At 51.3% G+C, this 16,757-nt stretch overlaps 2 protein-coding genes across 4 annotated transcripts; one reads left to right on the top strand and one right to left on the bottom strand.

The window, feature by feature from the left end:
• The first annotated feature begins 467 nt into the window (after nucleotides 1-467).
• On the top strand, nucleotides 468-3,673 carry Npff (neuropeptide FF-amide peptide precursor). Its single transcript, XM_028781097.1, has 3 exons — nucleotides 468-3,012; nucleotides 3,248-3,387; nucleotides 3,488-3,673. Exons 1-3 carry the CDS (start codon nucleotides 2,911-2,913, stop codon nucleotides 3,588-3,590), a joined length of 345 nt encoding a protein of 114 aa, XP_028636930.1. The 5' UTR covers nucleotides 468-2,910; the 3' UTR covers nucleotides 3,591-3,673.
• A 156-nt stretch (nucleotides 3,674-3,829) lies between these two features.
• Tarbp2 (TARBP2 subunit of RISC loading complex) lies at nucleotides 3,830-9,271 on the bottom strand. Of its 3 annotated transcripts, none has more exons than XM_028781108.1 (9): nucleotides 8,895-9,271; nucleotides 8,204-8,373; nucleotides 6,919-7,021; nucleotides 6,284-6,376; nucleotides 5,726-5,798; nucleotides 5,422-5,539; nucleotides 4,965-5,092; nucleotides 4,470-4,671; nucleotides 3,830-4,337 (listed from the first exon to the last, which is right to left on the bottom strand). In XM_028781108.1, exons 1-9 carry the CDS (start codon nucleotides 8,945-8,947, stop codon nucleotides 4,180-4,182), a joined length of 1,098 nt encoding a protein of 365 aa, XP_028636941.1. In that variant the 5' UTR covers nucleotides 8,948-9,271; the 3' UTR covers nucleotides 3,830-4,179. The 3 variants fall into 3 exon arrangements, with proteins under 3 accessions (XP_028636941.1, XP_028636942.1, XP_028636943.1); XM_028781109.1 differs by lacking the exon at nucleotides 8,895-9,271 and adding an exon at nucleotides 8,653-8,758; XM_028781110.1 differs by lacking the exons at nucleotides 8,204-8,373; nucleotides 8,895-9,271 and having other exon boundaries at nucleotides 6,284-6,610; nucleotides 6,919-7,022.
• Nucleotides 9,272-16,757: the final 7,486 nt, after the last annotated feature.

Here is a 16,757-nt window from a genome sequence, read left to right as displayed (position 1 = left end):
ACTGGTTCTTCCTTTAAAAAAAAAAAAAAAAAAAAAAGCCTGGGAGAGGACTGGAGAGAGAGGACTTGGTGGTTAAGAGCACTTGCTGTCCTCCTAGAAGACTTCAGTCTAGTTCCAGTCAGGTGGCTGACATCTGCAGTTCCAACTCCATCGTATCTGACTCTGGGCTGGCCTTCCCAGACACCTGCTCTTGCAGACAAACAATTAAAAAATTAAAAAAAATTTTTTTTTTTCCAGACAGGGTTTCTCTGTGTGGCTCCAACTGTCCCGGAACTCACTCTGTAGACCAGGCTGGCCTTGAATCCACCCTACCTCCCAAATGCTGGGACTAAAAGCATATGTCACCACAGCCCAGCTGAGATCCTGTATTTATTTACTTATTTATTTATTTATTTTATTTATTTATTTGGTTTTTCGAGACAGGGTTTCTCTGTATAGCCCTGGCTGTCCTGGAACTCTCTGTAGACCAGGCTGGCCTCAAACTCAGAAATCCGCCTGCCTCTGCCTCCCAAGGCTGGGATTAAAGGCCGCCACTGCCAGAGAGATCCTGTATTTAAATAAGTCTGGAAAGTGATAAATAAAACTAAGTCTAGAAGGTGAGAATCCTAACTCAAGACAGTATAAGAGGTTATCGTGATTAACTTTCGTTGAGGTTAGAGGTGCCTGCTCTACAAATTAGAAGTGAGCCAGCTTCTTTGTGAGTGTAGCTTCACCCCAGACTTTGGTACTCAAGCAGCAGTGCAGTGAACAGTGGCTGCTCTGTTCATGGGCCAGTGCGACTGGTATGTACTCAGTCCATTTGCTGTTATTGGCAGCCTCTTGATAACAGGGGTTAGATTTTACTGTTATCTGGTTGCTGGAGATTGTGCTCAGGGGCCTCCAGCAAGTTGCTTCTTTGTTTTTGACTTGTTTTGAGACTGGGTTTCTTTGTGTAGCCTTGGCTGTTCTGGAACTCACTTTGTAGAGGAAGCTGGCCTCAACTCAGAGATCAGCCTGCCTCTGAAGTCACAGGTTGAATTTCAAGAGCAAAGATAAAAAACTGAATTCCTGCCAGGTGTGGTGGTGCACATCTGTAATCCCAGGACTTGGGAAGCATACTGGGCTATGTACAGAGTCCCAGTCTTAGAAAACCAGACAGGCCGGGCACTGTGACACACACCTTTAATCCCAGCACTTGGGAGGCAGAAGCATCCTAGTCTACATAGTAAATTCTAGGCCAGCCAAGGTTATGTAACAACACCTGTTACACACACACACACACACACACACACACACACACACACACACGTGGAGAGAGGGAGAGAAACCAAGAAGATCCATAACAAAAGCAGTCAGCTGTTTTAACTATAATGCATGACAAGCTCTATGGGAAAATCATGAGACAAAAGCTTACAGAAAGATTCGCCCAGCCCAAGTCTGGAGATGTTGTATTTTAGAACATCACATAGAAACCTGATTTAGAAGGTCTCCCTTTGCAGTAGAGCACCTGCCTAGCATACACAAGGCTCTTTATTTGGGTTTGATTCCCAAGAGAGAAAATTTAAAATGCCACTTATCCACAAACCTAAAATCTAAGTTGGTTCCAATAAAGTGCTTCCCCATTGAGCAAAGATGTGGATACATGGTTATGTCTCCAAATATGTGAGGGGCTTTTAGATATGGACTGAGAGATGTTCTGAGACTCCATTGAACAAGCTAGGACCTCTGGTAGAGGCCATCAAGAAGCTGAAGCCCGCTCAGCACTGTCTCTGGAGACGGTAAGTTCCCCAGAACTGGAGTGGGAGGAAAGCAAAGGGAATCACATTTGACATTTCGAAAACACCAGGTCTGTGCTTTCCTACAAAATGCATCCCAAATGTTTCTCCGAGCAAGTAATTCATTTTACTGTTCCCATATGTGAGGAAAAGAATGTGAGTAGCTTGCTTTGCTCATGGGGTAGAACCCCCGACATGGTCCTTCTTCTGTTTAGGCTAGAGACATGGTACACTGACATCTGTAAGTGAGATTAGGACTCAGGGTTTGAAGGACCCTTCCCTGACCTGGAGTGATTGTCTTTCCCTAAAGCAGGGCCCTAGTCGCCAGATCCAGTAGTACATTAGAACCAGAACCAGGCAGAGGCCCTGCTGACCAGAGGGAACTGGAACAATGTAACAATCCTAGGCACCAAAGAACCCTCCTGAAGTCCTCCTAGACAAAATGCTTGGAAAGGGAAATGGCTGGACGTGGCAGTGAAGAGTAGTGGCCACAAGGTGGCAGCAGAGTTTCAGCTGTGGAGGCCCATTCCCCAGTTCTCTTGCAAAGATGGGCCTGTCCACAAAATTTACAAGCCACTCAGTAAGGCTCCAAAAAGGGTCTCCTATCTCTCACTATCTCCTATCTACAGGTAAATCTTAAGAGTAGTGAGCCCACATTTAACCTCACTAGAAGCAATAGGGATTGAAATTGGCTGTGGTCCTGACCACCTAGGGACCAAGCTGGGTCATCCTAGCCTGCTCTTAACCATAGTTCCTTCCTATCCAGGAGATAATGCCCAATCCTGACAGGAGTTTCTCCAGTCAGGAACAAGAAGTGATCAATTGAAGCTTCCCCAACCTGTTGAAGGATTAGAGGTTCTTGTAAGGTTCCCCCAGGGCCTAGCTCTGACAAACTGTCTGCAATTAATGATGCTTCCTGAGCTCTGGAGACAAGATTTATGCATCTAATAAAGTCTATAACTCCAGGCTTAGGCTGGAGGTAGGAAGCTGAGAGCAGAAAGTCCCCAGGGGGAATATGGGAGGGGGTCCCAGGTGGCTTTTAATAGAGCCATGCATTTCCACTGCCAGTCGATTTCCCCCCAGGCTGCTGATGAGGTGGGGGTAGGGGACATCAGGTATAAGAAGACCGTGGGCCACTGAGGAGGCAGATGGCAGCATGGATTCCAAGTGGGCTGCTGTGCTGCTGCTATTGCTGCTGCTGCTGAACTGGGGCCACACTGAAGAGGCAGGGAGCTGGGGTGAAGAGCACGTCTTTGCAGTGAGTGAGCATCCTGTTGCCCTATCCACTCAACTGCCATCTCCCCCTCAGCTGAAACTTACGATGCAGTGTTTGATGTTCCCTAGGCTGCTAAGGTCTTCAAGAAGTCTGGCTTCTAAGGGAGGGAAATGGCTTCTCAGCCTATGCAAGATTCCACTAGAAGCCATTCTTTCCCTCCAAGTCTTCAGTGTACAAGACATTGCCAGGTTCCTTCCCTGCCACTCTCTCATCACAGGAAGAAGATAAGGGACTCCACCCACCACAGTATGCCCACACTCCAGACAGGATCCAGATTCCTGGGTCCCTCTTGCGTGTTCTGCTCCAGGCCATGGAGAGACCTAGAAGGAATCCAGCCTTCCTGTTTCAGCCCCAGAGGTGAGTTCCAAAAGGCAGAGGCTGGGAGGGTGAAGGGTAGAGGAAGATGTAAGGGAAGGCGAGACAGAGGGAGTGCGACTAAGGATGAATCTCTCCTAAGGTTTGGCAGGAATGCTTGGGGGTCCCGGAGCAAGGAGCAGCTAAGTCCCCAGGCTAGAGAGTTCTGGAGCCTGGCTGCTCCTCAGCGCTTTGGAAAGAAGTAACATCATCTGCTGTGATGTCTGCATGTAAAATTACTTCCCCATGTACCATGTGTGCCCCTAAATAAAATGGTCTGGCTTCTGAATCCTTGTGTTTGAACAGATTTTCAGGGAACAGGTGGGAGCCCAAGGGCAATAGTTATAGCCCCCTTCACCTCCACTCAGTCAGTCTCCAGCCATTCTGTTTTAAGAGTCCCCAAGGCTACTGTACCTTGACTCCTTGTAACAAAAAGAACAAGAGGTTCAAAAGGAGAACAAACACACCATATTTATTCCTCTGACACCCTCATGACCCAGGGCTAGAGAAAGCAGGGTTTAGGAAGCCAAAAAGCAGCATTTATTCTGGACTCCAATAGAATTCCAATTTCCTTTCCATTCATCATCCATGGAATGAGGGCAAATCCTGTGCTGGCTGGGTCCCTGTGGTTCATGGCTCCTTGCTTGCCTGTGTCTTCCTCAGTCTCAAGGCAGGCAAGCTATGTCAGAGGTAGAGATGGCACCTCTGGAGGGTACCAGAGCTAGGTGGATGCATGGACCCAGGGGCAGAAGGAGGAAGAAGTAAAAGATGCACATCCATCACTGCAATGGGGTGCTACTTGCTACCCGCCATGATCCTGAGGTACTGTAGGGCACGGCGAGCAGCATCACCTCGGGCTGCCTCCCTGGTAATTGCAGAACCATAACACACAGTGGCTGGCTGGGTGGACAGTTCCACTAGGCACTGGCAGAGCCCACTCAGGCTCAGTTCCTCTGGAAACCAAGAAAGAGGAGGGAGGCACTGGTGGGGAGGGGGCACCAAACAGTGTACATCACCCATCTCCCAACTCCTTTATACTTGCTTTGGTCCAGTCCCCTCCATCCCCAGTTTCTAGCTGGCCATACCAATATCCAGATAGCTGACATGGAAAGCCTGCTCCTCAGACAGCTCACTGAGGACGCTGCAGCAGGCAGAGCCCAGAGCCCCTAGAGAGCCCACGGAGCAACTGCGAAGGGACAGGATCTTTTCTCCCACAGAATTCCGCAAGGAATCCCAGGTGCAGCCTGGCCCACGGTTCCTCAGTCCATCAAGGCGGGAGCTCACGCCCTAATGAGATAAGGGTGAGAAAGCAGCTGAGGACTGTGGGAGCCAAGAGCCGGGCATGCTCTGACTACTGGCAGCCTTCCTCATCCCAGGAAAAGTTGCCTACAGGGGCTTTGCCCTAGGACAGCTTTCACTAGTGACCCAACATACAGGCTAAGGGACTGCTGGGCTCACAGGTTCAAGGAACCCTGGGAAGAGAAGCAGGTCCAGACTCACTTCCAAATCACAAACCCAACCCAATTCTGCACCATGTCCTGCAGTGTGAACTACGTGGCGAGCCCACATAAGCCACTTACGATGGAAAAATGATCATCGTCAGGCTCTGCCTCATTGCCATCCCGGGCATCCAGAGGTACTGTGTGCACTCGAAGGAGCATCTTAGCTGCTGCATTACGTTTTGCCAGCTTTTTGGAAGTGCCGCTGCCTGAGGGTGGAGAAGGAATTGTTCGATTTGAGGATTCCTAATAGACCAATGTTTTCCCTCTAGGTTAACTTCGATAGAAGGTCCCCCAACGGGATACCACTGCAAAGAGGAGCTCAAGGCCTGTTCTTTTTAACTGAGGAGTTGGTGAGCCAGAAAAGAGGGGGAAAGACGGGCAGGGACAAGGAAGAGACAGGAAGGCAAGAGCTAAGCAAGGACTTCCAAAGCAAAGAAAGCTGGGACAGAGCACAGCCAGGCAAAGAACCACCTTGTGCTTGGGGTTACAATGTGGCAGAGAGAGAACGTGAGTGAACCCCCTTTTTCCCAGTTACCAATCTCAATGAAACGTTCCACCCGGCAGGTCATGGTAAACTCTTTGCGGTGAGCAGGCCCAGACTCCTGGGTCACCATGTACTCTGGCAAACGCCAGCCTTTTTGCACAACCAGCTCCTTGAAAGAAAAACATAAGATGGAGTCCAAGGCTTAGTGAGGAAAGGCTCCTTAGCCACATGGCCTTCTACCAAGAGCCGCAGCCTTTGAATGAGAAGGATGACCACCCCACCCACAAGTGCACACATCCCTGCCTCACAGCCCTAGTTGAGAGACAGCACACATGAAAATGAAGATGAGGCACACCTGCAGAGCACCAACAGGGTTGCACTCAGACTGCTGAGGAGAGACAGGGGGCTGCATCTCCATGGGAGGGCTCCTAAAGGAAAAAGGGCCCAGGCCAATGCTGAGGAAAATGGTTCCTTCTGTCCTGGTCATGGATCAAGTGCCAGCCACTGCCACCTCCCAATTCCTCACCAGGCAGGCAGCTGTCTGTCCAAACATTTGCTTCACCCTCCCACACTCCCCACCAAGTGAGGCCCTGCTACTTCCCAAGAGCATTCAGATGTGGAAATACTTCAGCAATATCCCTGTGATGGAGGTAGGTAAAGTTGCTGTACAGCCAATCCTCGAAGTACGTTTTTAGGTCTCAAACATGGGAGTCTGTAAGATGTTTAAACAATCTAACATTCGTCACCTGGCTATTTAAGCATCATAAATTACCTCCTATCTCAGGCTTACCAACCAAATAGTGCAAATTTTTCAATTATGCCATTCTGTGTTTACTCTCAGGCTTCCTCATCCTGACCTGCCTGGGTCCAAGATCCCCCTCCTTCCTCCAAGATGTCAGGGGACTCAAGATACCTGGTTAGTACAGCAGATGGAACAGGGGCAACAGCTTCTGCAGCGATGACAGGAGTGTCCTCAGGCAGTGAAGAGTCTAGGAGAGAAAAAGAACTTCCCGAGGGGAAGAGGGCCTTGGATTCACACCCATGTAGAAGGGAATGAGGGTGTGAGGTCCTTCTGACCTTTCCATCCCCTGAGAACCCCTTCCCCCTGATGCAGACTCAGAGAGTCTCAGCAACAGCTCTTCCTCCTAGGATCCTCTGCTGACCCACACTGGCTCAGAAGCACCGAGGTTGGGCTGGGGGCTCAGAAAAGAGAGTCTCTTCCTACCCAACAAGCTGCAACCTGAAAGTGGAAGAGGGAAAGCCATCTTGCTAGAAAGAGGGGGCATGCCGGGACCAACTTTTCAGTCTAAGCCTCCACCCCCTATGCCCTATCTCATGCCCCAGAGCAGCCACCACCCGTCAAAGCAGCTGGCTATTACTCTGAGGCACCCTAGAAACACCCTATTCAGCTTGAGAGGAAATTCTCAGGAAGGAGCCACAAGAGGGTGGCCATGAGTCACCAGACCAGGCTTAGGGAGAGAAGTAGGTAGTGCAGAGGCCTGGGTTCTCAGCAGGGCTTCTAGTGTGCCTTGGCTGTTCCTCCCTCACCTGCTGTCCTCCAGGGCTGGTTCCAGCATGCTCCCCCCTTTGAGGTGTTTGAGGGCCACCTCAGCTGCCTTGTGCTTGGCTGCCTTCTTGCTGGGGCCCTGACCTAAGAAAAGGGGTGTGGGCAATACTGGAGGTCACTGGCAGGACAGCAGAGAAACCAGCCCCCACAGCCTCTCTCCTCATAGCCAGAGGGAGTAAGAGCCCTCTGACCAACCTCCCCTCTCAGAACTGGAAGGATTCTACGAATTGTTAGAATAGCCTTTGTCCTAGTTAGTGTTAACTGTCAACTTGGCACAACCTAGGATCATCTGAATGGAGAGCCTTGAGGAATTGCCTGGATCAGCATGGGCGTGTCTTGGGGGGCGGGGCGCTGGCTTGACTGTTAATTGATACAGATATGCCCAGCCCACGATTGTGATACCATCCCGAAGCAGGTGGTCCTGAACTATGTAAGAAATCTATCAGAGTGTAAGTAAGCCTGCCAACCACCACGGAGTAGCTACCATTGTCCCTGTCCTGCTTCTACAGCTGTGAAGTGAGACCCTCGGTCAGAGGGAGCAAGGATGAGTTTTTCTTTAGTCTTGACTAATAATTTCAGTTTCTTCTTTAGCTTCCCTCAGTGATTAATGTAGTCTGAACTGTAAACCAATCAACCCTTTCCTCCTCTAAACTGCTTTTGGTTAAGGACCCTTATTACAGGAATAGAAACGGGCCTTGAACACCCCTTGTCTTTCAGGCAGCTCCTGTAATTAAGCCATGCCAGGCAGGACTTCTGAGCTCCAACAGTGGTGGACTCTGGAGGGATGTTTTGCTCTTTCTTTCCTCTTTTCTCTTCCCTCAGTAAATAGGACATAGAGACAACTGAGGGTCTGTTCTGAAGTCAAAACTCTGCTCTGCCACTTATTAGGCATGTGAACACGAGCCCGCCATTTAATTTCTCATACTAAGTTCTTGGTGTTTGGTGTGAGGCATGAAGGCTAGCAGAGTGTGTGCTTGCTCCCCCTAATACCCGAGAGGAATTTCAGTGTCTCATTTACTCTTCCTCTGGGGTGATAAAGTAACAGATCCCTGTGACATTTCCTGTTCTCGCCTCAGTCTTGCCTGAGCCTCTCAGGTCCTGTCCACCGTCTCACAGCCCTGTTCCAATCCAAACGGTGGGCTTTTCCCCTGAAATCTCTCCATCCCTCCCTGGCCCTAAAGGAGAGGGCTGTGAGGTGATTCCATGATATTAAGCCACGGGCCCTGTGAATGCACTCCCCAGCCAGGCTGCCCAGGCCTTCCTCACCAGTGCAGCTGGTGTCGCCAACGGTGACCCGAAAGGTGAAATTAGGTTGATGGGCTTGGCCCTCGGCTTTGAGAAGGTCGTACACGGGCGTCTTTCCTATTCTGGTCCCATACTCCTGAAGAAGGCTGATCGGGGTCTTGCCCGGGTTGGCGGCCAGCATTTGCTCTATGCTGGGAAGGGGCACAGACCAACATCACACTTCCCCTTTCGGCACCCACCTGGCCAATCACTGTCACATTAGACCTAGCCACATTATAGGGTCCATGAATCCCCAGGCAGTATGGCATCCACTGACTGGGTTAAAAGTTAAGGTGCATGGAGGGAGAGCAAGGTTCCAAGGCAAGTGGAGAATGTAGTGTTCTCAGTTACGGCGAGGGATCCTGTGCCGTAGTGCTGGTTGGACGTGCATTTCCCCCTGGCACAATGCAATTAGGGAACCCAGTACCCACCAAATACACTGAACGTCGGGGCATAAAGCCCAAGGCTCCAGTGCAGTCTGGGAATCAAGCCAACCCCAAACTAGAGCTGGAGGCGGTGGCCACAACCCTAGTGCATGCCGGGAACCTCTGCCCACTACCCCAGTGCTTGCTGGGAACAACCCTCAGGCCAGGTGCATGCTGGGGCCGCGCCGCTGCCCCTCCGCACCACCTCACACTTTTCGTCCTGCAGGAATCCAAGCGAGGCAGCTCACCTGGGCAGCCCGCAGCCTGTAGTAGTGCCGGAGCCCTGATCCTCTTCACTCATTCCCTCCTCCGTCCCCGCGGGCGCCACCGTGACTACAGTCTCCACGCACCCCAGTACACCGCCGACGAGCTAAGGCCGGGGCCAAGCCCGGAGTCGCGGCCGGTAGGGCCCGCCGCGGGGCATGCTGGGATCTGGAGTCCCCCGCCCACCCGACTCCTTGTGTCTTCCTAAGAATCCGAGCTACCCGCCCCACAACCCTCTGCGACTCTCGCCCGGGCATCTGCACCGCCCTCTGGGAGGAGCGGACCCTCCGCGGAAGCTTCCCGAGCTACGAGTGGTTTTTGTTTTCTAAAGTCATCCCGCCTTCCTCCTTGCGCACCGCCTCCTCCCGAGCCGAGACTGTGAGCATGCGTACTGGCTGAGTGTAGGCGGCTGGGGGCGGGACGGTAAGGGTTGTCTCCCTGAGAGAACTACAAAACCCAGGCGCCCACGTGCCATCCGGGCGCCGCTGCAGGCTTCGCTGCTTCATTGGCTATACTGAGAGCGACTTCCTCTAGGCGCGTGCAGATTGGTCATTTGGCCCAGAGGGCGGAGACGAAGGAAGGTATAGCCTTCTTCTTGAGGAAAGACTGTGATTGGCCCAGTTGGCTGCGGGCGTGGTCCTTTTCCTGCCCCAGAGGGTGGGCCTTACCTGGCCACCCCCACCCCAGAGCTCTAGGGTTTTGTAAGTCCGAGTTTTCCTCTGACTCGTTCTCCCAGCCTCAAGCGTAAGCTTTTTTGGGCCCTCAGCAACCTCGTGTCACAAAAATCCGTTGCTTTTCTGTGGCTTGTCCTTCGCCTCTCTTCACTAACTTCACGCAGCCTGTCAGGGTTTGTGCCCCTTTAGATCGGCCCCAGTGAGGCTCTCCTTAACTGAGAATCAGATGGACATTCTGTTGTGTTTAGTCTCAGCTGAAAGAGCACAAGAGTAATTAACGAACTAAAATACGGGCAGAGCTGAACGAGTGCTTTTGGATCCCCAAAACCTTGATACCACCAGAGTGGAAGAAGTAGGGGAAATCTTGTGACCTTGGACAGAAGGAGAAAGAGATACCACGAAAAACGTTGACTCAAAGAGTGTTTTTAGAAATGGGTCTAGGATGAGATGTCTTGCTTAGAAGGGATAGGGTTAGAGGTAGGAGGAATCTGTAATGATAGTGAGCGATCGGCCATCCAGGAGCACTGAGGTGGGAAGGGACCTACGACCGGGTAGATTCCAATTGGGTGAAAATGGAGCAGCGACGAGGGAAGGCCAGCTGGAGATATCAGTATGATGACAAGGGACCAGTGCCAGAGCGTTGTGTATAGTGAGGGGCTGCGCTCTCGGGGTATAGGAGAGAGTCTGTAAGACAGGTCACAAGGGGTTCCCACAGAATCCGCATGAGGACCAAAGTGAGACTGCCGTAGGACACCTCCAGGAAGGAGGCACAGAGTCGCGGGCCGTCAGGAACGAGCCTGGAGCGCGGCGGATGGCAGCCGCGGGCTCCTTTAAGAGGCCGGCGACTCCAGCGCAGCATCCCCCGCTCAGGGCGTGTCCGTCCCGGGGGGCCAGGGGCGGGGGCCTTGGAAGGAGCGGGAGTTCAAGTCGAGTGGGGACGGGGCTTAGAGTGGGGGGTGGGGGCCAAAAGCTGGGGCTGACACCCGTGCACCTGAGCTCCACACGAGCATCGCCGGTGACAGCTCTCCAGGTCCGGTGGAGGGCAACGGGGGGAGGAGGGAAGGAGGAGGAGGAGGAGGCGGGAGCAGCATCCGGAGCGGAGCTGCAGCAGCGCCGCCTTTTGTGCTGCGGCCGCGGAGCCCCCGAGGTGAGAGCCTGGGCGACTTGTGGAGGTGGGGGGGCAGGGATGGGTTCGGGTCTTGGGATCCTGGCGTGAAGGGAGGGTCGGGATACAATTGTGGCGTGGTGGGGGAGGAGGTGACTCGAGGATGCTGAAGCCATGGGATGGAGCTAGAGCCCTGGACCCGACGCCTGGAGATAGGAAGGAACGGGGCGAAGCTGAGGGATGCGGCGGCCCAGCTTAGAGACCAGGAGCCTCCAGAGCTGCGGTGGATTGTGCGGGGATGAGGGTGGCTAGGGGAAGACCCAAAGGACAGCGGGCAAGAGCACGTCCTCTTTTCTCCTCAACCTCAGGACCCAGAGAGAAGGAGGGAGAGTTGTGGCCCCCTCCAGGGAAGGGATGGAAGGGCAAGGCCTAATGTACCCACTACCCCCCTCCCCCACTCCGGCACCTAATAGGCTCTACCTGAAAATTAGGCTGCACCTACTCCTGCATGCCCTGGCGGGGCCCTCTCCCCTTCCATCTGTAATGCCTCTAATCTCCAGCTGTGGCATTCCCTACCATCCAGCTGTTGCACCCCCTCCCCCATTTGGATGTGGTTTTCTCTCTCTTCTGCCCGCTCTCCTCTGATTTCCTTAACCCATTTCCCAGGTCAGGCGCTTCGCAAACCTTTTTTGTCACACACTCACCAAACTCGTTGGCTTACGATCTTGGTAGGCAAGGCTTTGGCTGAGGGTGGGAAGAGAAGAAGGGGTGGGCTCCATAAACAGTAGTAGGAGTGCAGGGAGGAGCCTTGCTCTCTGTCTTCTGCCTCTTTGGCCTTCAACCAAAAGAGCATGCACATGAGGTCTCACACACCCCAGGCGCCTGGAACCTCACTCTCTCTTCTTCTAATTCTCTGGGCTGCTCCATGATTTTCAGGCAGAGGGTCATCCCAAGCACACCAGTAGCAAGAATTTGGGAAGAAAAGAGCCCAAGTTCCCTATGGACCTTGCTGTCCAGACATTGATGTTTACAAGTTCAAGAGCGCTTGCCACCTCTTGTCTCAGTTTAAGGAGGGAAAGGTATCTGGGCCTCAAGCTGGCCCCAACCAACTGTTGACTTCCAGGAAGACCCCCAAGGTACAATACTTGTGCAGTCCAGATCGTTGGTGGACAGAGGTGGAAGATAGAAGGTGTGGCTGAGGTTTCTTAGACTTCTTCACAAGGGCAAAACCCTGTAAAAGGCAGTTACTGCTGCAAAGCCCTGGGGGTTGGGGGAATAATAAAGTAATAGAGGACATGAAATTCTAGCCCCCACTCCACCTTTACTGCCCGTGCAGTAGGGGAGTAAGAGAATGGGAAGTGGCAGCTTTTCTAGAGTCCATTGGAAGGATGCCAGCAGAGGACATGGTGGCTTTAGGAGAGTCTGTCCATTTGCCCCCAGAAAGCCTGGCCATGTGTGAACCGGGAGAGGGGCCATGCTGTTTTGGGGAGTAGGGAGCTCCAGGGAAGAGCCCTGTTCTTCAGTTTTATCTACTTACTCGTGGTATTAGGAATTGACACCAGAGCCTTACACATTCTGGGCAAGCTTTCTACCACCAAACTACACTGTCAGCATTTTTTTTCCCAAAAATTTTATTTTGAGGCTACTAAGTTGCCTCTCAGGGCTTGAACTTTAAATTCTCCTGCCTCAGCCTCCTGTGAGCCTTTAAGGCTGATGCTAGCAGGCTTGGTAGCTTGCATTTTTTTTCCTTTTTTCTTTGCTTTTTTTTTTCAGCTGGTTCTCTACCTCCCTTTCTTCCTCACTATTACCTCTTGTTTTGAGGAGATAAAGGAAGCGCACAGGGTGATGTGATGGCTGGTACAAGGCTTTAGCCTCAGCAACGTGGAGACAAGTGGATCTCTGTGAGTTCAAGGCCAGCCTGCCTAGACAAGTTTCAGGGTATGTCAAGACTACATTGAATCTGTCTCAACAAACTAAAAAAGAAAAGACAACTTTGTATCATGGCCTGGAGTGTGGTTCAATTAGTAAAGTTCATTACAAACATGCATGCAAGAAGCAATGAGCAAGGCCCTGGGTTTGACCCCCTAGCACTGTATAAAGCTTGCTATGGTGCTTCACTTCCTCCTACACTGGGAAAGTAGAGGCAGGAGTTCATGGCCGTATTTAACTTCATTGCAAGTTCAAGGCCAGTCTGGGTGACATAAGACCTCCGTCCAAAAGAAAGAAAGAAAAAAATTTTTTTTCTATGCACTTTGTGTGAAACATCATGAATGCCATCTATAGAGTTTGTCCTGTGTGCCAGGTTCCAGGCAGAGAACTCCTTTTGGTTACTTCAGTGATGGCTATGACATCATTAAGTCACGCTGTCGTCGCTTTAGGGATGAAGAAACTGAAATGAGTTAGTTATTCAAGACCCATTAGACAGTCTTGGTGGCATGTTCCAGTAATCAGTGAGCTAAAAAGTCAACAATGCAGGGAAGATCAGGACTTTGAGGCTGGCACAGCATGACAGCAAACACTTTTAATCTAGGACCCCAGGATACAGAGGCGGACAGATCTCTTAAGACTAGCCTGGTCCACATATCAAGTGCCAATCTAGCCAGGGCTACATAGTGAGAGCCCCCCCCACACACATACAGGAACACACACACACACACACACACACACACAAAAGAAAAAGAAGTCAGCATGTCACCAGAGCTGGGACTTGCAGCCAGGCCTGTCCCACAGCCTCATGTATGACTGACATAGGTACCACTGTCTGCATTTAAGATGCAGAGTGGCTTTGTTAGCAGACCTCACAGGTCACCCAGCCAATCAGAAGCAGCCCTGGCCTCTGCTGATCCTGAGGTCTGTGGCTCCCTCATGCCTAGACCAGGGGCATGAATGGATGACTATTACTGCTTTACTTTTTTTAATTAAAAAAAAAAAGTAAAAACAAAACCATCATCTTTTGTACTAAAGGAATCTCAAAAATTATTACTGAAATAATATAGACAAGCCAAAAAAAGAGAGTTGGTAACCTACATGTGGTACATGCCTGTAATCCCAGCACTTGGGAGAAGAAACAGAAGGAGTTCAAGTCTGGGTTGTACTATTTGAGACAAATTGTCTTGTTTAAAGAAGAGTTGAAATACCCATAATTTCACCTGTTGCCTTTTTATTTTTATTTTTTAAATTTATGGACATTTGGTGTTCTGCCTCAATGTATGTCTGTGTGAAGGTATCAGATCTCCTAGAACTGGAATAAGTCATGAACTGCCATATGGGTGCTGGGAATTGAACCCAGTTACCTTTGGAAGAGCAACCAGTGCTTTTAACCACTAAGCCATCTCTCCAGCCCCCTTCCCTGTTACTTTTTTTTTTTTTTAAGATTTATTTTATTTATGTGAGTACACTATCTTCATACATACCAGAAGAGGGCATCAGATCCCATTACAGATGGTTGTGAGCCACCATGTGGTTGCTGGGAATTGAACTGACCTCCGGAAGAGCAGTCGGTGCTCTTAAACACTGAGCCATCTCTCGAGCCCCCCCCCTGTTAGGTTTTCTTAAGACAGGCTCTCGCTATGTAGCTTAGGTTGGCCTTGGACCCAAGATGCACCTGCCTCAGCCTCTCAGTTTACAGACACATCTTAACTCACAGGGTTCCTTTCAGATAGTTTTAAATGCAAATTCTGTTCCAGTTCTGTATAGTTAGCTTCTTCCAGGCTTGATTTACTGTCAGAGAGACTCTGTGACCCATGACTTACTGGTCCTGATCTGTTTTTTATGATCTGAGCAAGGATGAGAACGAACATCAACCATGCCATCAGAAAGGTTGACATTATTGTCTCATTAACCAGAGGGAACCAGCTAGGGGGTAAGAGTGAGGTGCAGGGCTCCACACCTTCCCTTCAGTTTGCAGAGGCAAGACAGCAAATACAGAAACTCTCCAGCATGTCCATTGTCATGTGACCACCGCAACCTGAAACTATCATTGGTCCCAGGGTTGCAAAAGGTCAGAGACCAAGTCTCCCTTTTTCCTGATTGAACAGGAGAGCTGGCCTCCCTGGAATCCACAAAGACCTGGTGTCTAGCTACTTGGGGGGAGAGAACAGAGCTAGGAAAATGGTAGGCACAGCTCACTGTACCCTATCTCGTTTTCCTAACCCTCCTCTGCCTTTAAGGCCAGGTAGGAGTCTCACAGAGACTCCTTAAGGCACGGCTGCTGCATCAACTCTTGTACCTGATCAGCACACCCCCAACCCCCTCACTGTCCACCTTACTGGCCGAAGTGTGATGACAGGGAGCCTCAGGGACTGACTGGGGAGAACTTGGGGATCCTTGCTCCCCCAGTTCTCAAAAGGTAACTCCCTATTCAGAGATAAGGCCTAAGAGAGTGGGCATTCTTTCCACGTGGGGAGAACTCTGGGGTAAGGACAATGGATCCCGTCAGAAGGAAAAGTACATCTGCAGGCAGGCAGAAGGCACAGAGCTGCGTCCATCAGAAACATCTATCCTTCAAGGGTCTCAAAGACCTTCAAGGTCTCTCAAAGGTAGAGAACCAGGAATCCCAAGCCATGGCCACTTTCCCCTCTGCAACTTCTCCTCAGACTAATTAGAAGAGGGTGGAACCTTCCCAACCTGCAGGAAAATGATGTCCAATCAGGGATAAGTTCAGTGTAAGAACTCAAGGCATGGACAGATGGCCACACCTCTGAGCAAAGCCTCCAGGACTGGCCACCACACAAGCCATTGGATTCTGCTGTTAAAGAGGGAGCAAGAGAGAATTCACAGAGTTCACCTGCTACAGCTTTGCAGCCTCCTCTGGCAGGAAAGCCTAGGAGGAATGAGGAAGCAGTGAGGGTGAGTTACATGCAGGCCCTAACTCTGTGTCCTCCTTGTGGGATCCTGAATGAACCATCATCTGTAAAGCAGGAGAACTGGCTGTCTTTAGAGCCTCCCCCTTGGTAGATAAAGGCAGGGAGGGACCAGTCTGTTCCCTTGCAGTCTGACACAGATGCAGTCCACCTTTAATCCTTGTGGTTCAGAGTGACAAACAAATCCCTCCTCTCTACCCTCACCCCCAGGCACTACATAATTGATGGCCAGGGAGACAGGTTCCCTCCCCCAGCGTGACCGAATGTCTGGGCCTGGGGCTTCTAGTCTTCCACCCCCGAAGCCCAGGCGCCAAGACCCAGCTGGGGTCAATGTGACACAGCTGGTGGGTCAGGAATAAAGGAAGCAGAAAGGGGGGCATTTGCTGGGAAAGAGGAATCTCCAGTTTACCATGGCTCCCTGGGGACCCTCAAACCTCCCTGTCTTCTCTCAGGTCAATCTGGAAGCTCTGTCATCAGCCTGAGGGGTGGTAGGGTACCCTGGGCATGGCTAGATACCCTACCTGGGTCTCATCTCCCAGCTTCTTCAGCTATTACCACTGCCCTAAAAGGCCAGCAGGTGTAATGGCTTCTCTACTCTCCCCAGCTGCTGGCCCTGGATACCACAGGGCCCCCTGGGGATGCCTGTGTGATCTGAGGCAGGCAGAGCTGCAAACTGATTCTGAGGATGTCATCCTCTCTATGACTAAACTAAGCCCAGATGGTGGGGGTGGGGGACACAAACCATTTTAAAAGGTCTGATGGTATGCTACCCAAAACTCAGCTTCTAGACAGGAAGCAGACTGGGGAAGGGAAAGTCGGTCTATGTTTTTTTCATCTCCATCTTCCCAGAGTTCTCTGCTTTTCAAAACCGGCTTTCCAGGCCATCCTCCAGGTTTCTCACCGAGTTCCTTTGACTGTTATTTTCTTGTCACCCCCATCTCCATTTCTTAACTTTTGTGTGGTACTGTACCCCAAAGCAACACCACGAGTCCTCCCCTCCAATCCCAGCCGCTTTTTCTCCACCAGGTGCCTAGCCCAAGTAACTGTGCACGCGGAGGTCAGAGGAAGGTGGGCTTCAGAACACACAGGTGGGGATGACTTCGGGGGCCGCACCTGCATGCAGGCAGCAAGCATAGCCTACCCTCGCCAGCCTGCCCAGGTCAGGGGCGGGCTCCTACGCGGCCCCGCCCCTGCCTCACGTTCACG

The sequence above is a fragment of the Grammomys surdaster genome, unplaced genomic scaffold (assembly GCF_004785775.1).
Source record: "Grammomys surdaster isolate TR1022 unplaced genomic scaffold, NIH_TR_1.0 374, whole genome shotgun sequence".
Taxonomy (NCBI): Eukaryota; Metazoa; Chordata; class Mammalia; order Rodentia; family Muridae; genus Grammomys; species Grammomys surdaster.
This window is presented reverse-complemented; position numbering and strand designations above follow the sequence as displayed.